Source organism: Rhinopithecus bieti, unplaced genomic scaffold (assembly GCF_001698545.2).
Source record: "Rhinopithecus bieti isolate Rb0 unplaced genomic scaffold, ASM169854v2 scaffold_7681, whole genome shotgun sequence".
In the NCBI taxonomy this organism is placed as follows: Eukaryota; Metazoa; Chordata; class Mammalia; order Primates; family Cercopithecidae; genus Rhinopithecus; species Rhinopithecus bieti.
The window spans coordinates 6,354,334-6,374,999 of NW_016806571.1; the positions used below are offsets into that span (position 1 = coordinate 6,354,334).

Consider the following 20,666-nt stretch of genomic DNA (forward strand, 5'->3'; position numbering starts at 1 on the left):
AATCTTATTCTGAAAGAATGCTCTCTAAAGCATTTTGTAATCTGTCTAGATAATGTTTCTGTCATGACAGTGATAATCAGCCATGCTCATTAGAGCATATCTCAACGTCTAAAAGCTGGGTAAAATGTAAACCTCTTCCTTATTCCCTGACCCTGAAGATTAGTATGTTTATCAGCACTTGAAGATTGAAGATCAATAAATCTCAAGGCCTTAAAATCTGAGATCCTGTGGTGACAGGAGCCATTTATATAATAACAAGATGGGTAGATTTAGGCTCCCCGATCTGACCAAGGTGAGCATGGGACCCACTCACTCACTCTCCACCTGGAATCAGCACTCACAGATGAGTGTTGGGCCCGCACTTCTGAGTCGCACCTGCAAAGTGTCATTCAGAAAAACGGTCACAGTTAACTGGCCAATAATGAAAAATACATTTCATTATTGTGCCAGTGATTTTCTTTCTTTTCTTTTCTTTTCTTTTCTTTTTTTTTTTTTTTTTTTTGAGACAGAGTTTCGCTCGATCACCCACGCTGGAGTGAAGTGGCGTGATTTCACTCACGGCAACCTCCACCCCCCGGGTTCAAGCGATTCTCCTGCCTCAGCCTCCCAAGTAGCTGGGATTATAGGTGCCTGTCACCACGCCTGGCTAATTTTTGTATTTTTAGTAGAGATGGAGTTTTGCCCTGTTGGCCAGGCTGGTCTTGAACTCCTGACCTCAGGTAATACACCCGCCTTGGCCTCCCAAAGCTGGGACTACAGACATGAGTTACTGCACCCAGCCATGTGCCAGTGATTTTGACTGAACATTCTAACCATCCTTGTGACTGATGGGGTAGGTAAAAAGACAGCACAGGCGCATATGATTATTTTCCTTTGGTGTGAATCATGTATTTCAGGTGAGGTCATGCACTCTTCTGGACATCATGTTTGTAATTTCTAATCAAAATAACCTGAGATATGTCTTATAAGAGGAGATCATCTTATCTTTATACCTCCAATGACTCAAGCCCATGGTAGGAGCCCAATAAATGTTTGCTGAACTAATCTGAATGAGCATTTCTAAATCATCAGATCAACAATCCCTAGGATTGAAAAAAGATATTGAAAAAAATCAACTACACCAAAATGCCTTTCATTAAAACAATTTTTCACTAAGAATATCTTTTACAATAACTGTTTTGCTTTTTGCCTTCAAAGTTACTTTCTTTTTTTTTTTTTCTTTTTTGAGATGGTCTCAGTCTGTCGCCCAGGCTGGAGTGTAGTGGTACAGTCTCACCTCACTGCAGCCTTGACCTCCATGGCTCAAGAGATCCTCCCACTTTAGCCTCCCAAGTAGCTGGGACTATAGGCCCATGCCATCATGTCCAGCAGACATGGTCTCACTAAGCTGCCCAGGCTGGCCTCGAACTCCTGGGCTCAAATGATCCTCCTACCTCAGCCTCCCAAAGTGTTGGAATCATAGGCATAAGCTACCATGCTGGTCCAAAGTTATTTTCAATAAACCTTCTTTATAGTCTCATTTTCTAGTGCTTCTCCAAACTGACCACAGATACATGCATCTAAACATCATTAAAAATGATGTTTCAAAATGAGATGCTACCTGTCATCAACAGGCCGTGGCCCTGGCAACTTAGGTGCCTCATTCTGAGTACACTTCAGAGCTCATGAGTGATGTGCTTTATCCAATGACCTACGGGGCCCTGGGATGAGACACATAGAGTTAATGTAAGTGATTATTTTTTAATAACCAATTGGTATTGGGTAACCAGTAAAAACTAAAAACTTGCAACTTTTTCCTCCTAGTCAGCACATAGATGCAATTGACCAAGTGCTCTCTCCTATGGACTTTACAACTTTGTGAACACTTACATCATGCTCCATTGCTAGATGGCCCTGTCCCTAACATAGTTAGCATAACCAAGAAAAACAGATTGGGCCTACTAGTTGGCTTAGGATTTTCCCAGCGAGAAAAGGAGTCGCTTTTTGCAAATAAAAGAGTGACAATGAGGAGTCACGGGGACATGGCTTATTGACTTTCTGATGAAGGTGGCTATCTTGATAGCTAATTCCACACAGTGGGAAAAATTCAGAGCTTTTGCAAATAAGGATCCACAAAGCTAATTACGTGCTGCTGTCACCAATAGTATAAACCAGAACAGTTCATTCATTTATTTTAAGCCATCAATTCCTTGCTAAGTCCCTGAGGTCATTGATTTGACCCATTTGGCTAAAATTAGCTCTTCAGAAGTCAATAGGAAAAATGACCAGGTTACAGCACTGGATGGTCATTCACTAGGGGCATCATCTCATCGTGAGCCCGCAGTGCAATGTGCTGTGTAGGTCATGAGGCTGTTTCTGTGGTCACCACCTACTCAGGTGTCCTGTGACTTGACCTACGGTGTCATCGGGAAGGAATGATGCTCTGTGGGAAATAACAGCCTGCTTGTCCCTGGGCACAACCAGCCTACTGAGTGAGTTCAAACTCGCCCAACACGTAGAGGAGTAAGTGTTTCCCTGCCCTATGGTTTTCATCATCTAAAACTTTGAGATCTGTAAAGTCCCTGTCACAGAGTCACTTAGCCTTTAATTCCAGTTAACGCGTTTCTTGAGCTCCCCTGTGGAAGGCACACATTGGTTCACGGAAACTCACACCGAAGACTCCAAAGGCAAAACATGCTTCCAATCTGGAGGCAGCCGCTTACTGCCATTGTGGAAATCTTAACATAAGTCCCTAAAATCAGACGGCAAATGGGTTGGGCAATGCTTGGTGATAATTGAGAGAAAGCACGTTTTTCAGATTAGGGCCCCACGTGGTTTAAGTTGCTGAGTTACACAAGACAAAGCCCCAGCAAGCCAAGCCTTTCTCCTGGGTGTGACCTTCCGTGTACAGTGGGCAGTGTCCCCACTCTACAGTCTAGTATGCAATTTCCTTGCTATTTGTAATACTTCATCGTGGCTTGGATGGCCTTCTGATAAGAGGCCCCCTCTGTAGAAATCATGATGAGTTAATGATGTATTTATCAGCTTCTTTCAAGGTGGTGGACAGTTTGTACCAGATAATGTTTAGCTAATCAGCCCATACAAATGTAATCTTATCACTAAATAGTTCTTTTTCCAGGGAGAGCAACTGCTAAAGTGCTTTACTCTATTTCTAAGCTGTATTTGTCATTAATGATGACATTAACAAACCTCAAATCAAGGTCTACGGAAATTAGGCCAATGAAATGCGATGTGCTGTATCTTAACAATAAAATCCCAGATTAAGTCAACTCCTCCCACCCAGGTTTGCTTCATCTAGTTTATTACTGTATCTCTTCCTGAGACTCCTTCAGAATGACCAACTGGAGAACCACCCCCACCACAATCAACCAGTCTATCGGATGAGATCAGGCATGTTCAGGGTGGTATAGCTGTAGACCAATCAGTCTGTCTATACATGTGTGCGTACACATAGACATAAACATAGGTATGTGTGTGTGTGTGTATGTGTGTGTGTTCTGCCTACTACAAATTTAGGAGACAGGAATGGTAGGTTTCAGCTGCCTCTTTAGCAAACTGTAGTGATAATACTTTTGAAGCAAATTTATCTATCTCTTCCGTATTTTTCCAGCCCCAAAGATTTCCGCTAACCTTTGCACACTAGCTAGTGTTCACAGGATTCAGTGTATGATGCATTATGGCAGTAAGAATATAGTGTTTGACTGTTATCACCAGGAGCTAAAATAAACCACTCTAGAGTTGAAGGGAGAAGGTCTTATTTTTTTGTTTTGTTGCCTTTTTAACCCCATCACCTGATTTATTTGAGAAGAGGTCATTTTAAAGTTCTCCTGCTCAGCCTAGTGGACATGCGCTAATGTGTACAGCTGGCTTTGTGATTTGATATTGTTCTTCTTTTTTTTTTTTTTTTTTTTGAGACAGAGTCTCGCTCTGTCGCCCAGGCTGGAGTGCAGTGGCGCGATCTCGGCTCACTGCAAGCTCCGCCTCCCGGGTTCACACCATTCTCCTGCCTCAGCCTCCCGAGTAGCTGGGACTACAGGCGCCTGCCACCTTGCCCGGCTAGTTTTTTGTATTTTTTAGTAGAGACAGGGTTTCACCGTGTTAGCCAGGATGGTCTCGATCTCCTGACCTCGTGATCCGCCCGTCTCGGCCTCCCAAAGTGCTGAGATTACAGGTGTGAGCCACTGCGCTCGGCCTTCATATTGTTCTTCTAACCACATGGTATAGCTGTGGATGACTGGGAAGAGCCAAGTAGGCTATAATCATGTGGAAGGCTGAGTGTGTGCATGGGGTGTGTGTGTGTGTGTGTGTGTGTGTGAGGGTGGATTCAAGGCATGGTGAGGGGGAGGGGAAAGAACACTGAAGAAAGATACTCAGCACCTCTTGAATCTAAGAGACAGAGCTGTCATCAGTCTGTGCAATGGCAGCTACAGTTGTGAGGGCCACAAGACAATGTATACATATACACGGGAGAAACAACTCTAGTCTTTTTTTCTTTTTTAGTGAAGGGGTCTCACTATATTGCCCAGGCTGGTCTCAAACTTCTGGGCTCAAGTGATCCTCCCAACTTGGCCTCCCTAAGTGCTGGGATTATAGGTGTGAGCCATTGCATGCAGCCAAATCTTTACTTGTGTATTTTTTTTAGAGACGGGCTCACTTTGTTGCCCAGGCTGGAGTGCAGTGGCGCAATCATAGCTCACTGCAGCCTCTGCCTCCTGGGCTTGATTCCAGGCTTTTCAGGTCCAAGCACAGTACTTGACTGCAGTCAATGACTTTGATAGAGACCAAGTGTCTCTATCAGTGATTCTCAAAATGTGGTACCCAGATTGGACTGGCAGCATCAACATTACCTGGAAACCTGTTGCAAATGCAAATCTTTGGGCCCACCCCAGACCTATTGAGTCAAAAATTGTGAAGGTGGTACCCAGCCATCTGTGTTTTCATAGGCTCTCCAGGTGATTCTGATGCAGGCTCAAGTTGGAGGACTGCTGCTCTATATATTTTGCACGCATATATTTACAACTATGTATCCTTTCGTAGGAAGAGGCAAGAACTTTTACTTTTCCAATGAGAGCAAATCCTCATTGGGAGTGGCTGTCCCCACTGGCAGACAGCGTGGAAGGAAGTAGACAAGATGTCTCCATGGAAGGAGATGAGACCTGGAAGTCCCTGAGTATGTTTTCCACTCAGTGTTAATCTGGCTTCCTGCACAGGTATAATTCCACAGCCACGATTTGGATGTTGACGGGTGCTGTGGGTTATATGTAGGCCAGCTGTGTCAAAATCATCTCATCCTGTGTTTCACTGCAGGCCTGCAAGCTTTTTTTTTTTTTTTGAGACGGAGTCTCCCTCTGTCTCCCAGGCTGGCTTGCAGTGGCGCGATCTCGGCTCACTGCAACCTCCTCCTCCCAGGTTCAAGCAATTGTCATGCCTCAGCCTCCCAAGTAGCTGGGACTACAAGCGCACACCTCCACGCCTGGCTAATTTTTGTATTTTTAGTAGAGACGGGGTTTCGTCATTTCGTCATTTTGGACAGGCTGGTCTCAAACTCCTGACCTCAGGTGATCTGCCCGTCTTGGCCTCCCAAAGTGCTGGGGTTGTAATCTGGTCACGCTACAGGCTTTATAAGCTGTCTTTTACAAAGAAGGCTGTTGAGAAAGCCTCCTGCAGACAACTTTCAGTTTATCCCTCTTAAGCAATGGCCCACTGATATGTACCAGGGTGGGCCACTCCCTGGTACAAACTCCGTACTAGGCTTCTTCCAAGCCACAAGAACTATTGCAACAATTTAGTGCAGCGTTGCACCACTAGACAACAGAAGCACATCAGCAAAGGTGGAGCTGTGGCCAAGTCAGGGTGACCTTGGGGGTGAGGTGACCTTGGGGTGAGGTAATTGGGGGAGTGGGAGGTGAGCTTGTGACCTGAGAGACCAAGCTATATATAGCTTAAAGAATTCTAGGTGTGGTCCCCCAAATACACTACGATTCACATTCTTATGTGTATAAGGTAAAGAGGTAGGTAGATATAGTATCTGTGTGTGTATGTGAGTAATTACATATATAGCAATATCTATGTTAAACTCCTAACTTGTTTGCCAGGCATAAAAGCCTATAATCCCAGTGATTCAGGAGGCTGAGATGGGAGGATCACTTGAGCCCAGGAGGTCGAGGCTGCAGTGAGCCATGATCACAAGCCACTGCACTTCAACCTAGGTGACAGAGTGAGACTTTGTCTCAAAACATAAAAATAAAACGAATGTATTAATACATGCTATAACATAATTGAACCTTGAAGACATTATGCAAAATAGAAGAAGCCAAACATAAAAAGTCACATATTATATGATTCTATGTACATGAAATATCCAGAATAGATAAATCCATAGAGGTAGAAAGCAGGGTATTGGTTACCAGGGACTGGGAGAAGGGAGAAATGGAGGTGACCACTTAATGGGTATAGGGTCTCCTTTTGGGGTAATGAAAATGTTTCAAAGCTAGATAGAGGTGATAGTTGCACAACATTGTGAACGTACTAAATGCCACTAAACTGTTCACTTTTAAATGGTTAATTTTAGTTATGTGAATTTCATCTCAATTAAAAAACAGTCAACTGGGCGCATTGGCTCTCACCTGTAATCCCAGCACTTTGGGAGGCCGAGCCGAGCAGATCACAAGGTCAGGAGATTGAGAACATCCTGGCCAACACGGTGAAACCCCGTCTCTACTAAAAATACAAAAATTAGCCAGGTGTGGTGATGCGTGCCTGTAATCCCAGCTACTCAGGAGGCTGAGGCAGGAGAATAGCTTGAACCTGGCAGGTGGAGGTTGCAGTAAGCCAAGATCGCACCACTGCACTCCAGCCTGGGCGACAGAGCGAGACAGAGTCTCAAAAAAAAAAAAAAAAAAAAAAAAAAAAAAAAAAAAAATAGTCAGTGGCATAAAAGTATTCCCTTTTCACTTTAGAGAAACTGAACTGATTTTGATAGGATGATGTAATATTTTATCCCAAATATCATCAGATCCTAGAATAGATTAAGTATTGGTTGCATTTCCATGGCAATTCCTTCCCTCCTCCCAAATCACCTTGCCAAGGGCCTGCCACCACTCACCTTGTGGCATCTGGTCTCACCAAACGCGAACACAGCTCCCCACTCAAAGCAGGATCCACCTTTAAGCTTGCTGTTCCAGTGTCCAGGTGCCCCAGAGAGGAAGCCAGCAGTCAGACTCCACGGCTGGCACTGCAGAGCCCATTGACAAGAATGAGTTTTTCCTGTCTTTTATCCAAGGTGTCTTGGTGGTAAAACTGACTTTTCTTCATTATCCTCGAAATTATTCCTTTGTTTCAGAGTAGATGGGTCCAGTACTTTCCTGGAAGCCCCATTTTCCACTCACTCCTGCTTATATTCTTAGTTCATAGGCTGAAGCCGGCTGACATCAACGTAATTGGAGCCCTGGGTGACTCTCTCACGGTAAGTGACCCTGATGCAGAAGGGGCAGGAGGGGAAAAGCTTTTGAGTAATATGAGAACCTGGAGAGGAAAATGGAGAGAGAAGGTCTCACTCCTGGCTCTTAGATGCTGCCATCTCGGGTCCTGATCTCCATCTCTCCATTGTCTGACCCACTCTGGCATTCAACAGCATTCACTTCCCATCATGGTTTCCCACCTCCATTCTGGTCTCATCTTCCTCCCCCAATGCTGAGATGAAGGAGAGAGCAGGAAGTGGAGGGACCCTAGAGGGAGTGTGGGTGACAGGAGTGACCCACCCCAAGTCACACAGCTGGTCAGCAGTGGGACAGGATGGATAAGATCTCCAGACCATGCTGTAGAACTAACTCCTCCAAGGATCCAGTGCTTGGTTTTGTCCATGTAGAAAAGCTAAGGGAAGGTACCAAGACGAGGGGTGAAGAGATGATGAGACAGGAGCAAGTGCTAATGGGGGCAGGGAGGTTGGGGAGGGTGGGAAGACGGGAGTCTATGGAAGAGGCAGATAGGCCAGAGATGTTCCAAACCCACCTCTGCATCTGCCCCAGTGTGACACCTCAGACCCTGCCAAGCACTATCCATGAAAAGCAGAATCAGGCCTTTTGAGAGCCTGGGGGCTGGGGGTCCCAGAGGTTCCTAGACACAGCTTCCATTCAACAGCCTCTCGTCAGAGTCCAGCTGCTATTCCCTGGGCCAGTAGAATACAGGGTCTCCAGCTGAATCCTCCCCAAGAACAAGCCGACACCTCTCATGTCTATGGCCTATCACAGTGATATCGTCCCACTCAGTGGGATGTATCTTCATGACAAACTCCTGTGAGGTATGACTTTCTTTAAATTCAACCAATAAAGTCTGGGCCCAGTGGCTCACATCTATAATCCCAGCACTTTAGGAGGCCAGGGTGGGAGGATCACTTGAGGCCAAGAGGTCACAACCAGCCTGGGCAACATAGCAAGACTCCATCTCTACAAAAATGGAAAAAAAAAAAAATAGCTAGGCATAGTGGCTTACATCTGTAATCCCAGCACTTTAGGAGGCCAGGGTGGGAGGATCACTTGAGGCCAAGAGGTCACAACCAGCCTGGGCAACATAGCAAGACTCCATCTCTACAAAATGGAAAAAAAAAAAAATAGCTAGGCATAGTGGCTTACATCTGTAATCCCAGCACTTTAGGAGGCCAGGGCAAAAGGATCACTTGAGGCCAGGGGGTCAAGATGAGCCTGGGCAACATAGCAAGACCCAATTTCTACCAAAAAAGAAAAAAAAATTAAGCCTAGTGATGCATGCCTATAGTCTCAGCTACTTGAATGGCTGGGGCTAGAAGATCACTTGAGCTCAGGATTTCGAGGCTGCAATGAGCCATGATGGTGCAACTGCACTCCAGGCTGGACAACAGAGCAAGGCCGTGTCTCTAAATCAGTAAGAAGGTGAATGAAGCTGGGCAAGGTGAAGTGCCTCAGGCCACACAGCTTGTAAGTGCTCGAGTCAGGATCAGAACTCAGGGATCCTGACCCTAAGTCCAGGGCCCTATCCCTGTGCTGTGACAGCCTCCTCCATGGCCCCTCAGCCACTCTTCTCCCCAAAGGCCTGACTGCTCATAACCTCCCAGGAAGGACTGGCAGACTGGGCCTTAGCAGCTTCATATACTGCTTATCCCAACCTCTTCCTGCCCGGCGGGGCCTGGCATCACCTCCTCCCAATTCCCTGGTCTCATTGAAGATACTCTCAGGACAAGGGGTCATCACATCTCAGCACAGCTGTTCAGGGGTTCCTAGGGAGGAAGCACTTTGGGTATGAACCTGCCTGGCAGGTAGCAAAGGAACTGGGCACCAGAGAGCAGTGATCACACCTGGGGGCCTCTTGTGGAGACCAGACTTCATCCCCAACTGCCTGGGGAGGCCTGTCTCGGCATGCTCTTCCAAATGCTCAGAAACAACGTGCTTTAGGCAAGGGACATGCATCTGAAGAGTGTCCACATTGTGCTTTCTTCAGCTGATGATGGCTACGTGGGATTTCATTTTATTACTACATTTTAAAGTGTGCATAGGTGAGAGATATTGGTATAAAAGGATAATGGTCTATTTCCTTTTATGATATACTTCACAACTTTAAAACATGAAAAACAGGACCCTGAAATGTATCCTTTTGAAAAGGTACAGTCGAATTTCAAGAGCACTTTTGCTAGACAAGTTTCACTTGGTCTTGGCCTAGGCAGGGTTTCTTGGAATGAAGCAGAGCTGTGAACAGCACCAGGCCTTCCCAGTGGGCGCTCTCACTCACCTCTGAAAAGGCAGGATGCATATGGAGATATGGTGCCATCTAGACCCTAGATCCCAGAGAGTGCCCAGGCAGTCCTGGCTGGCATAAGAACGTAGACCTTTTGGCAGGCAGGCGGAGGTGGGCGACTGGGGGAGGCAAAGAAACTCACCCCCTCGTTGTTCTCTCTCAGGCAGGCAATGGGGCTGGGTCCACACGTGGAAACATCTTGGACGTCTTGACTCAGTACCGAGGCCTGTCCTGGAGGTGAGCAAGGGAGTGGCAAGGCCCCGAAGACCCCTTCATTGCAGAGCAAGGGAAACCCCCTGAGCATTCTAGAAAACAACACCTTAAGCAGGGGTGGGCTGCTTTGTTCTTTTCTATGACCAACTTCTAGGTTTAATTTGAAAAAGGTGTTCACCAGCCTCCTCAAACCACTACATTGCCCAGAACAGTAGCTGAGCCTTGAGCCAGGAGTCTAGGAGAGAAACTACATAAATGTTTGGGTTGGAAATGCTTCTCTGGCTTCCATTTCTCCCTCTGCGATATAATCTCAGAAGGAGGCAGTGGCCTGAGTGATGCACAGATCATTGCCTTTGGAACCAGAGTTGTAACTGAGCCCTAGCTACCCAGCTGGATGTAACCTTGGGCAAGTTCCCTAACCTCTCTGAGCCTCTGTCCTCATGTCTGATGCAGAAATAATGCTACTACCTGAGCACTGTCTGAGGACTAGAAAGAATTTAAGTGTCCAGCACACTGCTTGACACAAAGTAAGTATCTGCTAGTTGGCATTGTTGTTATAGGGCCTTTATTTTACAGTTGAGGAAACACGGCTCAGAGAGGCCAAGTAACCTGACCAAGATCACAGAGCCAGAAGGTAAAAGATCACGAAGCAGAGCAGATACTTCCTGGCCCCTACCAGTGCATTCCCTTATCATGTATCACTTTGGGCAGGCTTATTTCTGCTCTGCATGTGATCAAACCTCTGCTGCAAGTCTGGGAAGGGTCGGTGTTTCCTCACCTGGAATCTGGCATCTCCATCTGACACCTGCTTTAACCTGAGTGCTGACTTTCTGGCATCCTTCCTCACGTTGCTGCACAGTTAAAACCCAAACATTTGGAGACCCTTTTAGATGCTCCTAGACACACTTGGCACAGAATGGGGTGGGGGGTGTGGGAAAGCAGGGAATCCAATCCACTCTGGAATGCTGCATATTTGCAGGCCTAGAAATCCTTCTAACTTTGATCACCTTGGAATTTTAGTATTGGCTTGGAAGATGGCTGACCCTCTAGAAGACACCTTTTAAAAACGGCTTTTACAAGCCAAGCAGGAAGAGAAAAGAGAAAAAAATAGGGCCGACGTTTTTAAGACTACGTTTACACCAATAATATTAATGCACGGTGCAGTGGCTAGTTGGAAAGGGGCTGGCAGACGAGGGACTACTTCCCCTTTGAAAGCAGGGGTGCAAGGAACCAACCTACCTCGCCTGTCCCAGCATCAGTGGAAATCAGCCGCCCGTTTAAAGCTGGCTTGTTGTTTGATGTGCTGGCCTATGGGGAGGGGAGCCATATTCTGGTTTGCTTTTTCCGTTTTTCTACTGAAGTGATGGGAAAGGGCAAGCTCCAAGCCCCACAGCTGTTTCTCGGGAGACGGGCGTTTCTGGCTAGTGTCTGAAGGGTCTCGGCGTGGCTGGCGTTTTTAACCCTTCATTTTCTTTCTTGGACCCACGATACAGCGTCGGCGGAGATGAGAGCGTCAGCACTGTTACCACCCTGGCGAGTGAGTACACTGCGGCGGCCGGGCCGTTTGGTTTGGGGCGGCCCTTGCATGCTTCCCGCTCCCCCGGCAGGTGGCGCCGGCCTCGAGAGGAGTCCCGGCTGCAGGAGCCCACTAAATTCACCAGGGGGCGCTGCCTCCCAAGACTCCCAGCTCCGCTTCCGACAGTGACGAAAGCCTTGGAGTTGGGGGCGGAGCGGGGTTGGAGGCTTGGGGCCAGGGGCGGGGAGGTGTCAAAATGTCTTTGACCAAGGAAGGAAGAAAGTAAAGCGGGGAAAAAAAGAGCTCAGATCACTTCTTAGTGCAAGTCATTAAAAAGTGATTCAGGCCCGGCGCGGTGGCTCAAACCTGTAATCCCAGGACTTTGGGAGGCCGAGACGGGCGGATCACGAGATCAGGAGATCGAGACCATCTGGCAAACACGGTGAAACCCCGTCTCTACTAAAAAAATACAAAAACTAGCCGGGCGAGGTGGCGGGCGTCTGTAGTCCCAGCTACTCGGGAGGCTGAGACAGGAGAATGGCGTAAACCCGGGAGGCGGAGCTTGCAGTGAGCTGAGATGCGGCCACTGCACTCCAGCCTGGGCGACAGAGCGAGACTCTGTCTCAATAAATAGATAAATAAATAAGTAAGTAAGTAAAAATAAAAAGTGATTCTAATCTGGCATGAGATTAGAGAGAATAAAGAAAAGTGATTCAAGAAAGAAGAAAAGGAAACCAGGGTGTGCGGCGCCTGCCTTTCCAAGCAGGTAACAAGCAGGTAACACCCCTGCGAGAGGCATCGATCCAGGCACCTGGAGCGCAGGCACAGCTGCGCACAGACATTGAATTGCGGGGTTGCTGTAGGAACCGCTGCTATTGCCACAGGAGGAGATGAAGTTACCTTGTCCAGGCTGTGCAGATACAGCCATCTTTGGGACTCAACACTTTTCTTAATTTACTTCCCACCAACCTGCTCGGAATGATTTGGTTTTTCTTTATTTTTTTTGAGACGTAGTCTTGCTCTGTTGCCAGGCTGGAGTGCAGTGACGCCATCTCGGCTCACTGCAACCTCCACCTCCCTGGTTTACGCCATTCTCCTGCCTCAGCCTCCCGAGTAGCTGGGACTACAGGCGTCTGCCACCACGCCCGGCTAATTTTTGTATTTTTAGTAGAGACAGGGTTTCACTGTGTTGGCCAGGATGGTCTTGATTTCCTGACTTCATGACCCACCCACCTTGGCCTCCCGAAGTGCTGGGATTACAGGCGGAATGACTTTTTAAAGCCTGACTGTATTCTCTGACGGGTCTGGTCTTATCATCTTTTTAAAATTCTCCCCAGTGCATACACATCTCCATGCTTGTTCTTAAAGTATGCAAGCCATACATGTTTAAATTGAATTCTTTCCCTGGAATCTTCTGGCTGATAATTTTGTCTGGGAGGAATTTAATTGGTCCCATTCTCATTTACTTCCCTGGTACATATCCCTTTGTAATATATCTTTAGAAGCTAACAACTTGAACTGGAAGCCACCAAGACTTGGATGAGGGGGACATCATAGCTTAATCTCCACATAGGCAGAGCAGAGCCGACCAGACTTCCCGTTACCTGTTTTGGTTATTTGTAAATCCTGTTGAATTTAGGCAGACAGGGTTCTGTGCCACAAGCACTCCTTGCTTTCTTTGTATCTAGGTCTACATATGTGAGCTATAAATCAGTTCCTCTATTGCTAGGAGATGGTTCAGGGTGCTTTTGTGAGTGTGATGAACTTGGCTGTGGGATGACCCAATGTATACAACAGCTTTCTGGGCTCTCTACTTCCATGCTCGTATCATGGACAAGATAATTGGATATTATTTGGCTTCACCTCTTTCCCCAAAGTAATTTACAAAGGATTGAGACAATGTCACCCCTTAGGTGGATGACTCTCCTGACACACTTAGCCCAGAAATGGATTACCAGCTATTTAGACTCTTCTTGCTAGAGATGTGAAGACTATTTGATTGTAGGGGCTAGATAATCCACAGGGAAATAACTATATGGAAATGTGTTAGAAAACTCATACAAATGTAAGGGCAGAACAAAATCCCCATTCAACCCCCTGTTCAATTTAATCCAGCAAATATTCCAGTGCTGGAGTGCTTGGAAAATAGGAGAACAGTGCCCCAATGACATCGCCAAAGTCTCTTTGGCAGCATGTCTTCCTAAAGACAGATACATGACTAATATTTATAGATGTGTACAAAGCTTAGGAGAAAATAAACATAGAGGTTATTAACTCTGTCTTCTGAAAAGGAGCTTCAAGAATGAGAATTCGTCAGGTAAGGAAAGGGGAGAGAATGTTCCTGGCAGAGATAACTGCCTGCACCAGCAAGTTGTTGCCCTATTCAATGTGTGGTTCCTCCCTATGACATTCTTCCTAAGTAGCTGGGTAGGCTGTGCTGAGTTCCTTCTACCTCCTAGGGAACCTACCACTTCCTAGGACAAACCATTCTACTTTCAAATTGCTCAGGTGATTTCACAGTCCTTTCTTCTCTTGAGTAGAAATCGGAGCAATTTCCATTTATTAGTGTGATGTCCCCAAACCTCAAGGAACGAGTCTAATCCGTCTGTGCTGAGTAAACCTGCAGCAGTGCTGGGTTCTAGCAAGCACTCTACTGGAAGGGGCCCTAAAGTCCTGGCTGCTACTCACCCAGTTTCTCACATCCTAGCAGATTGTGAGACAGCGGGGGCAAGTGCCCCTGTATTGGAGCTGAGAGACCAGCCATTCTCAGCAGCTACATGACTTTGAGCAAGTCTCCAAGCTTGTCTGAACTTTGCTTTATTTTTAATTCAGTCCATAAACGTGTTGAGCATTATATGAGGCCCTGGGGTATATAGACTCTGCTCTCAGGAGGGCTCGCCAAGTTGGAAAGATGAAAAAGGGGAAAGTGTGGATCCATATTAGTAAAGGCAATTAGAATGCATGAGATTGCAAAGTTCAACAAAACTGACAAAACTTTAACTAGACTGGCAAAAGGGAGGGGGAATCAAAATCAAGAATGAAAGAGGAGATACTACCAACCTTACAGAAATAAAAAGAATTATTAGAGAATACCATGAACAGTTGTATGCCAATAAATCAGATAACTTGGATGAAATGGACAAATTCCTAGAAAGGCACAAACCACTGAAATTGACTCCATAAAAAGTAGAAAATCTGAATAGATTTAAAACAAGCAAAGAGATTGAATTAATAATTTTAAAACTTCCTGCCCAAAAAAGCCCAGACTGTCTCTGGCTTCGCTGGATAGATACTAAAATTCTATCGAACATTAGTATCAATCACCAGTTCTTCACAAACTCCTCCCAAAAACAGAAGAGGAAGGAATGCTTCACACCTCATTCTATGAGTTTTACCCTCATAGCAAAATAAGACAAAGACATCACAAGGGAAGCAAAGTATGACCAGTAAGTATTATGAATGTAGACCCAGAAATCCTACAGAAAATACTAGCAAACAAAATCCAGCAATAAAACATATATATATATATGTTTTATTGTATATATATATGTATATTGTATACATATACACACCTCATGACTAAGTGGAATTAGCCCAGGAATACGAGGTTAGTTTTCAACCTCAAAATCAATTAATGTAATATTCTATGTCAATAGGATAAAAGACAAAAACCACACATCATGATCATCTCAATGGATCAGAAAAGCATTTAACAAAATCTAACATCACTTCACGATAGAAACACTCAACAAAAGCTGGGTGCAGTGGCTCATGCCTGTACTACCAGCACTTCAGGAGGCCTAGGCAGGTGGATCACTTGAGGTCAGGAGTTTAGAGACTAGCCTGGCCAACACCGTGAAACCCTGTCTCCACTAAAAACACAAAAATTAGTCAGGTGTGGTAGTAGGTGCCTGTAATCCCAGCTACTTGGGAGGCTGAGGCACAAGAATCGCTTGAGCCTGGGAGGCAGAGGCTGCAGTGAGTTGAGATTGCGCCACTTCACTCCAGCCTGGGTGACAGCATAAAACTGTCTCAAAATAAATAAATAAAGTAAAAAAACAACAAATTAGAAATAGAAGGAAAATTCCTCACTCTGATAAAGGGTATCTTTTAAGAGCCCACAGCTGACATCACTGGCAATGGTGAAAGATGGAATGCTGCCCCCTCTCTCTGATATCAGGAGTGAGACAAGGACGCATGCTCTTGCCACTTTTATTCAACATCACACTGGCCATGGCAGTTAGGCAAGAAAATGAAAGAACAAGTACCAAGATTGGAAATAAAGAAATAAAACCACTTCTATTTAAAGATGACATGATACTATGTAGAGACTATCCCAAGAAATCCACTAAAAATTATTAGAGCTAATAAGTGAGTTCAGTGATTGCAAGGTACAAATCAATATACAAAAATGTAATTCTTTATACTAGCAATTAATATGAAAATGAAATTCCATTTACAATAGCATAAAAAATAATAAAATGCTTAGGAATAAATTTAACCAGAAAAGAGCATCTCTTTTACTGTTAAGATCACAAAACATTGCTGAAAGAAATTAAAGACCTAAGTAAGTAGAAAAACATCTGACATTCATGGATTAGAAGATTTAATATTCTTAAAATGATAATACTCCCCAAATCTATGGATTCAATGTGATCCCTATCAAAATTCCAGGTAGCTCTTTGTCAGAGATTTGCAAGCTGACCCTAAAATTCATGTGGAAATTCAGGGGACCCAGACTATCCCAAGAAATCTAGAAAAGAACAAATTCAGAGGATTTATACTTACCAATTTCAAAACTTACTATAAAGCTATAGTAATCAAGACATGTGGTACTAGCATAAAGATAGACATATCAAACAATGGACTAAGATTGACAGTCAGAAATTAAACTCTCATATTGATGGTTAACTCATTTTCAGCAAGGATGCCAAAACCAATGGGGGAAAGAATAGTCTTTTCAATAAATTGTGCTGAAACAACTAGATACACACCAAAAAAAAATGAGGTTGAACCCCTACCTCACACCTTATACAAAAATTTACTCAAAATGAATCATAGACCTAAATGTAAGAGCTAAAACTAACTCTAGGAAGAAAATATAGGAGCAGATCTTTATGATCTTGAGCTAAGCAAAGTCTTCTTCAAAATACCACTAAGAGCACAAGTGACAAAAGAAAAATCGATATTTTGCGCTTCAAAGGATAACATATCATATATCAAAGAAAGTAAAGACAATCCAAAGAGTGGAAGTAAACACTTGCCAATCCTATATCTAATAAGAAACTTGTATCTAGAAATTGTAAAGAACTCTTACAACTCAATAATAAAAAGATAACCCAGTTAAAATTGGGCAAAGGATCTGAATAAACATTTCTACAATTGGCTAGTAAGCACATGAAAATATGCTCAACATCAGTAGCCATCAGTGCAAATCAAAACCACCATGAGATACCAATTCACATCCACTAGCATGGTTGTAATAGAAAGATAATAAGTGTTGATGAGGATATGGAAATGTTGAAACCCTCAGAAACTGCTGGTGGGAATGTAAAAATGGTGTAGCTGCTTTGAGAAAAGTCCTGGCAGTTCCTTAAAAGGTTAAACAGGGTTAGGGCTAGGGTTAAACAGAGTTTAACCTTTTCTACTCTTAGATACATATCCAAGAGAAATCCACACAAAAACTTGTACACAAATGTTCATAGCAGCATTTTTCTTAATACCCAATATGTGGAAATAACCCCAAAGCCCCATCAACTGAAGAATGGATAAATAAAATGTGGTATATCCATACAATGGAATATTATTCAACAGTAAAAAGGAATGCAGTACAGATGCCTGCTACAACATGGGCAAATGTTGAAAATAGTACGCTAAGTGAAAGAGGCCAGTCACAAAAGGTATGTTGGGCTATATGATTTCATTCATATGAAATGGCCTGAATAAGCAAGACTACAGAGACAGAGTAGATCCACAATTGCCACGAGGTTGCAGGGAATGGGGAGTGACTGCTAGTGGGTACTGGGTTTCTTTCTGGGGTGATGAAAATGTTCTAAAGTTGATTACGTGGTGATGATTGTACAACTATGTGAATATGCTAAAAGTTATTGAACTGTATACTTTAAATTGGTAAACTTTGTGGTAAGTGAATTATATTTCAATAAAGCTACTATGTATGTAGTAAAAAAGAAAACTACATGAGAAAAGCATGTAACCCAGACTCACATTTCCTTAGCAATAATTGATGAAACATCTGTTGTGTGCTGCCCTGTTGTTAAGCACCAGCCTGCTGAACATTTTCTTCCCATGCTGAGCGAAGGTTGGGGTAAGAGTAAGGGCTGTGGAGTGGGGACTCTGCTCCCTAACACCTGCTGGTACTTATCAAAGGAATTTGAAGATTGCTTTGCAGTAGTCACTAAGCATGTCTTTTCCTTGTATTTGCAGACATCCTCCGGGAATTCAATCCTTCCCTGAAGGGCTTCTCTGTTGGCACTGGGAAAGAAACCAGTTCTAATGCCTTCTTAAACCAGGCTGTGGCAGGAGGCCGAGCTAAGTGAGCTGGGGTGACGGGGGCGGTGAACAGCACAGGTCCTCTGGGGACCAGAGCGGGGCTTGGCCTAAACTGGGTTTATGGCTGAAGGTTGAAGGGCTTCGTCAGGGGAAGGGGTTTGAGGGCCAAAGGCTGAACGGGGCTGTCTTGGAGGTGTTACAGAAATCTGTGAGCCTACCCTAATACCCACCCCCAGAAACTAGTCACAATGGACTCTGATGCCAGGCATATGCTCTGAGCAGATTACTTTGCCTGCCTATAAATCTCACGTAAGACATAGGTTATAAGCGGGCTCACTCTGCATCCCAGTTGTCACTGCTATGTCACTGCTGTTTCAGAGTCCTGCCCTCCCTCCCTTCCTCAGCTGTGCCTTTCGAGCTCTAAACTCTGCATCCTTCCAGTGTCCCAGGAAGAGCACCAGCCCTGGGAGGGGAGGCCCTGAGTGCAAACCCAGTTTCCTCCCTGGCCTCTCTAAGCCTCAGACTCTAAGAGGTGGGGCTGGTTAGAAACCTCTCCCACAGGGCGGTCATGAAGCTCAAATGTCGTGTTGGATATGAAGGTTCTGGTGAGCTATAAATAGTAGACACATGATACGTGTTGGTCAAAATGGTGGTCCTGGCAGTAATGCCCACCTCGGGGGAAACATCAGTGAGCACAGCCATGACTGTGTCGTGGCCCCTGGGCCCACCTGGGGAGAAACATCAGTGAGCACAGCCATGACTGTCATGGTCCCTGGGCATGGCCAGGCTGGTCCTCAAGAGTGGGCAGGTCAGCTTTCCTAGGTCCCATCCCTCCACTGCACTCCAAGATTCCAGGACCTTGAGTGCTGCTTGGGTTTGCTGCCTGGTCAGAGAGCAAGTGAATGCCATACCTAATCAAGGAAGCATAAACTGCGTAAATTGGAAGATCTTTTTTTATGCTATTTGTATTTATTTTAATTTTATTTCAACACTTTTGGGGTACAGGTAGTTTTTGGTTGCATGAGTAAGTTCTTTAGTGGTGATTTCTGAGATTTGGGTGCACCTGTCACCAGAGCAGTGTCCACTCTACCCAGTATGTAATCTTTAATCCCTCACCTCTCCCACCCTTCCTCTCTGAGTCCCCAAAGTCCATTATATCATTCTTTTTTTTTTTTTTTTTTTTTTTGAGACAGGGTCTTGCTCTGTTGCCCAGGCTGGAGTACCATAGCACAATCTCAGCTCACAGCAACCTCCACTCCCAGGTTCAAGCGATTCTCCCACCTCAGCCTCCCAAGTAGCTGGGATCACAGGCACACATCACCATTCCCGGCTAAATTTTGTTTGTATTTTTCAGTAGAGACAGGGTTTCACCATGTTGGCCAGGCTGGTCTTGAACTCCTGACCTCAAGTGATATGCCTGCTAGGCCTCCCAAAGTGCTGGGATTACAGGCATGAGCCACCATGCCTGGCCCATTATATCAGTCTTATGCCTTTGCATCCTCATAGCTTTGCTCTCCCACTTATAAGTGAGAACATACAATATTTGGTTTTCCATTCCTGAGTTACTTCACTTAGAATAATGGCTTCCAGCTCCATCCAAGTTGCTGCAAAGCACATTATTTCATTCCTTTTTATGGCTCAGTAGTATTCCATGGTGTATATAGACCACATTTTTTTATCCACTTGTTGGTTGATGAGCGCTTAGGTTGGTTCTATATCTTCGCAATTGCAAATTGTGCTGTAATAAACATGCATGTGCATGTGTCTTTTTCATATAATGACTTATTTTCCTTTGGGTAGATACCCAGAAGTGGGATGGCTGGATCGAATGGTGGTTCTACCTTCAGTTCTTTAAGGAATCTCCACACTGTTTTTCACGGTGGTTGTACTAGTTTATACTCCCACCAGCAGTGCAAAAGTGTTCCCTTTCATCATATCCAGGCCAACATCTATTATTTTTTGACCTTTAATTATGGCTGTTCTTGCAGGAGTAAAGTGATATCTCATTGTTTTAATTTGCATTTCCCTGATATTTGGTTATGTTGAGCACTTTTTCATGTTTGTTGGCTGGTTGTATATCTTCTTTTGAGAATTGACCATTCATGACCTTTGCCCACTTTTTGATGGGATGATTTGGTTTTTTTAGATCCTATTTTTAATCACAAATATCACACTACATTGTGGTTCCTAGGAATCACGTGGTTTGGTTCCTAGATTTCCTGACATCCTTCCAGCTCTCAGCACCATCCTGAGACCATGAGCCACCTAAGTAGCTTTCTTATTCATCGCCAGTAGGAAAGGTGACACAGTATCCAAAGTAATGGGTAACACAAACCCCAATAGGTTTAGTTTGTTTGTTTGAGACAGAGTCTTGCTCTGTTGCCCAGGCTGGAGTGCAGTGGCACGATCTCGGCTCCCTGCAACCTCTGCCTCCCAAGTTCAAGTGATTCTCCTGCCTCACCCTCCTGGGTAGCTGGGACTATGAGCACATTTTTTGTATGTTTAGTAGAGACAGGGTTTCACCGTGTTAGCCAGGATGGTCTTGATCTCCTGACCTCATGATCTGTCTGCCTCGGCCTCCCAAAGTGCTGGGATTGCAGGTGTGAGCCACCGCGTCCAGAAGGCCCAATAGGTTTTTTTTTTTTTTTTTTTTTTTTTTTTT

General features: G+C 44.8%; 1 protein-coding gene across 2 annotated transcripts in view; it reads left to right on the forward strand.

Moving 5' to 3' along the window:
- Positions 1–20,666, forward strand: part of PLB1 (phospholipase B1) — a 149,649-nt gene that overhangs the window by 59,333 nt on the left and 69,650 nt on the right. For both annotated transcript variants that reach the window (XM_017877010.1, XM_017877011.1), the window contains exons 18-21: positions 7,407–7,465; positions 9,929–10,002; positions 11,472–11,515; positions 17,939–18,047. In XM_017877010.1, coding sequence (XP_017732499.1) covers positions 7,407–7,465; positions 9,929–10,002; positions 11,472–11,515; positions 17,939–18,047 — 286 coding nt within the window. The remainder of the gene's footprint in view (positions 1–7,406; positions 7,466–9,928; positions 10,003–11,471; positions 11,516–17,938; positions 18,048–20,666) is intronic.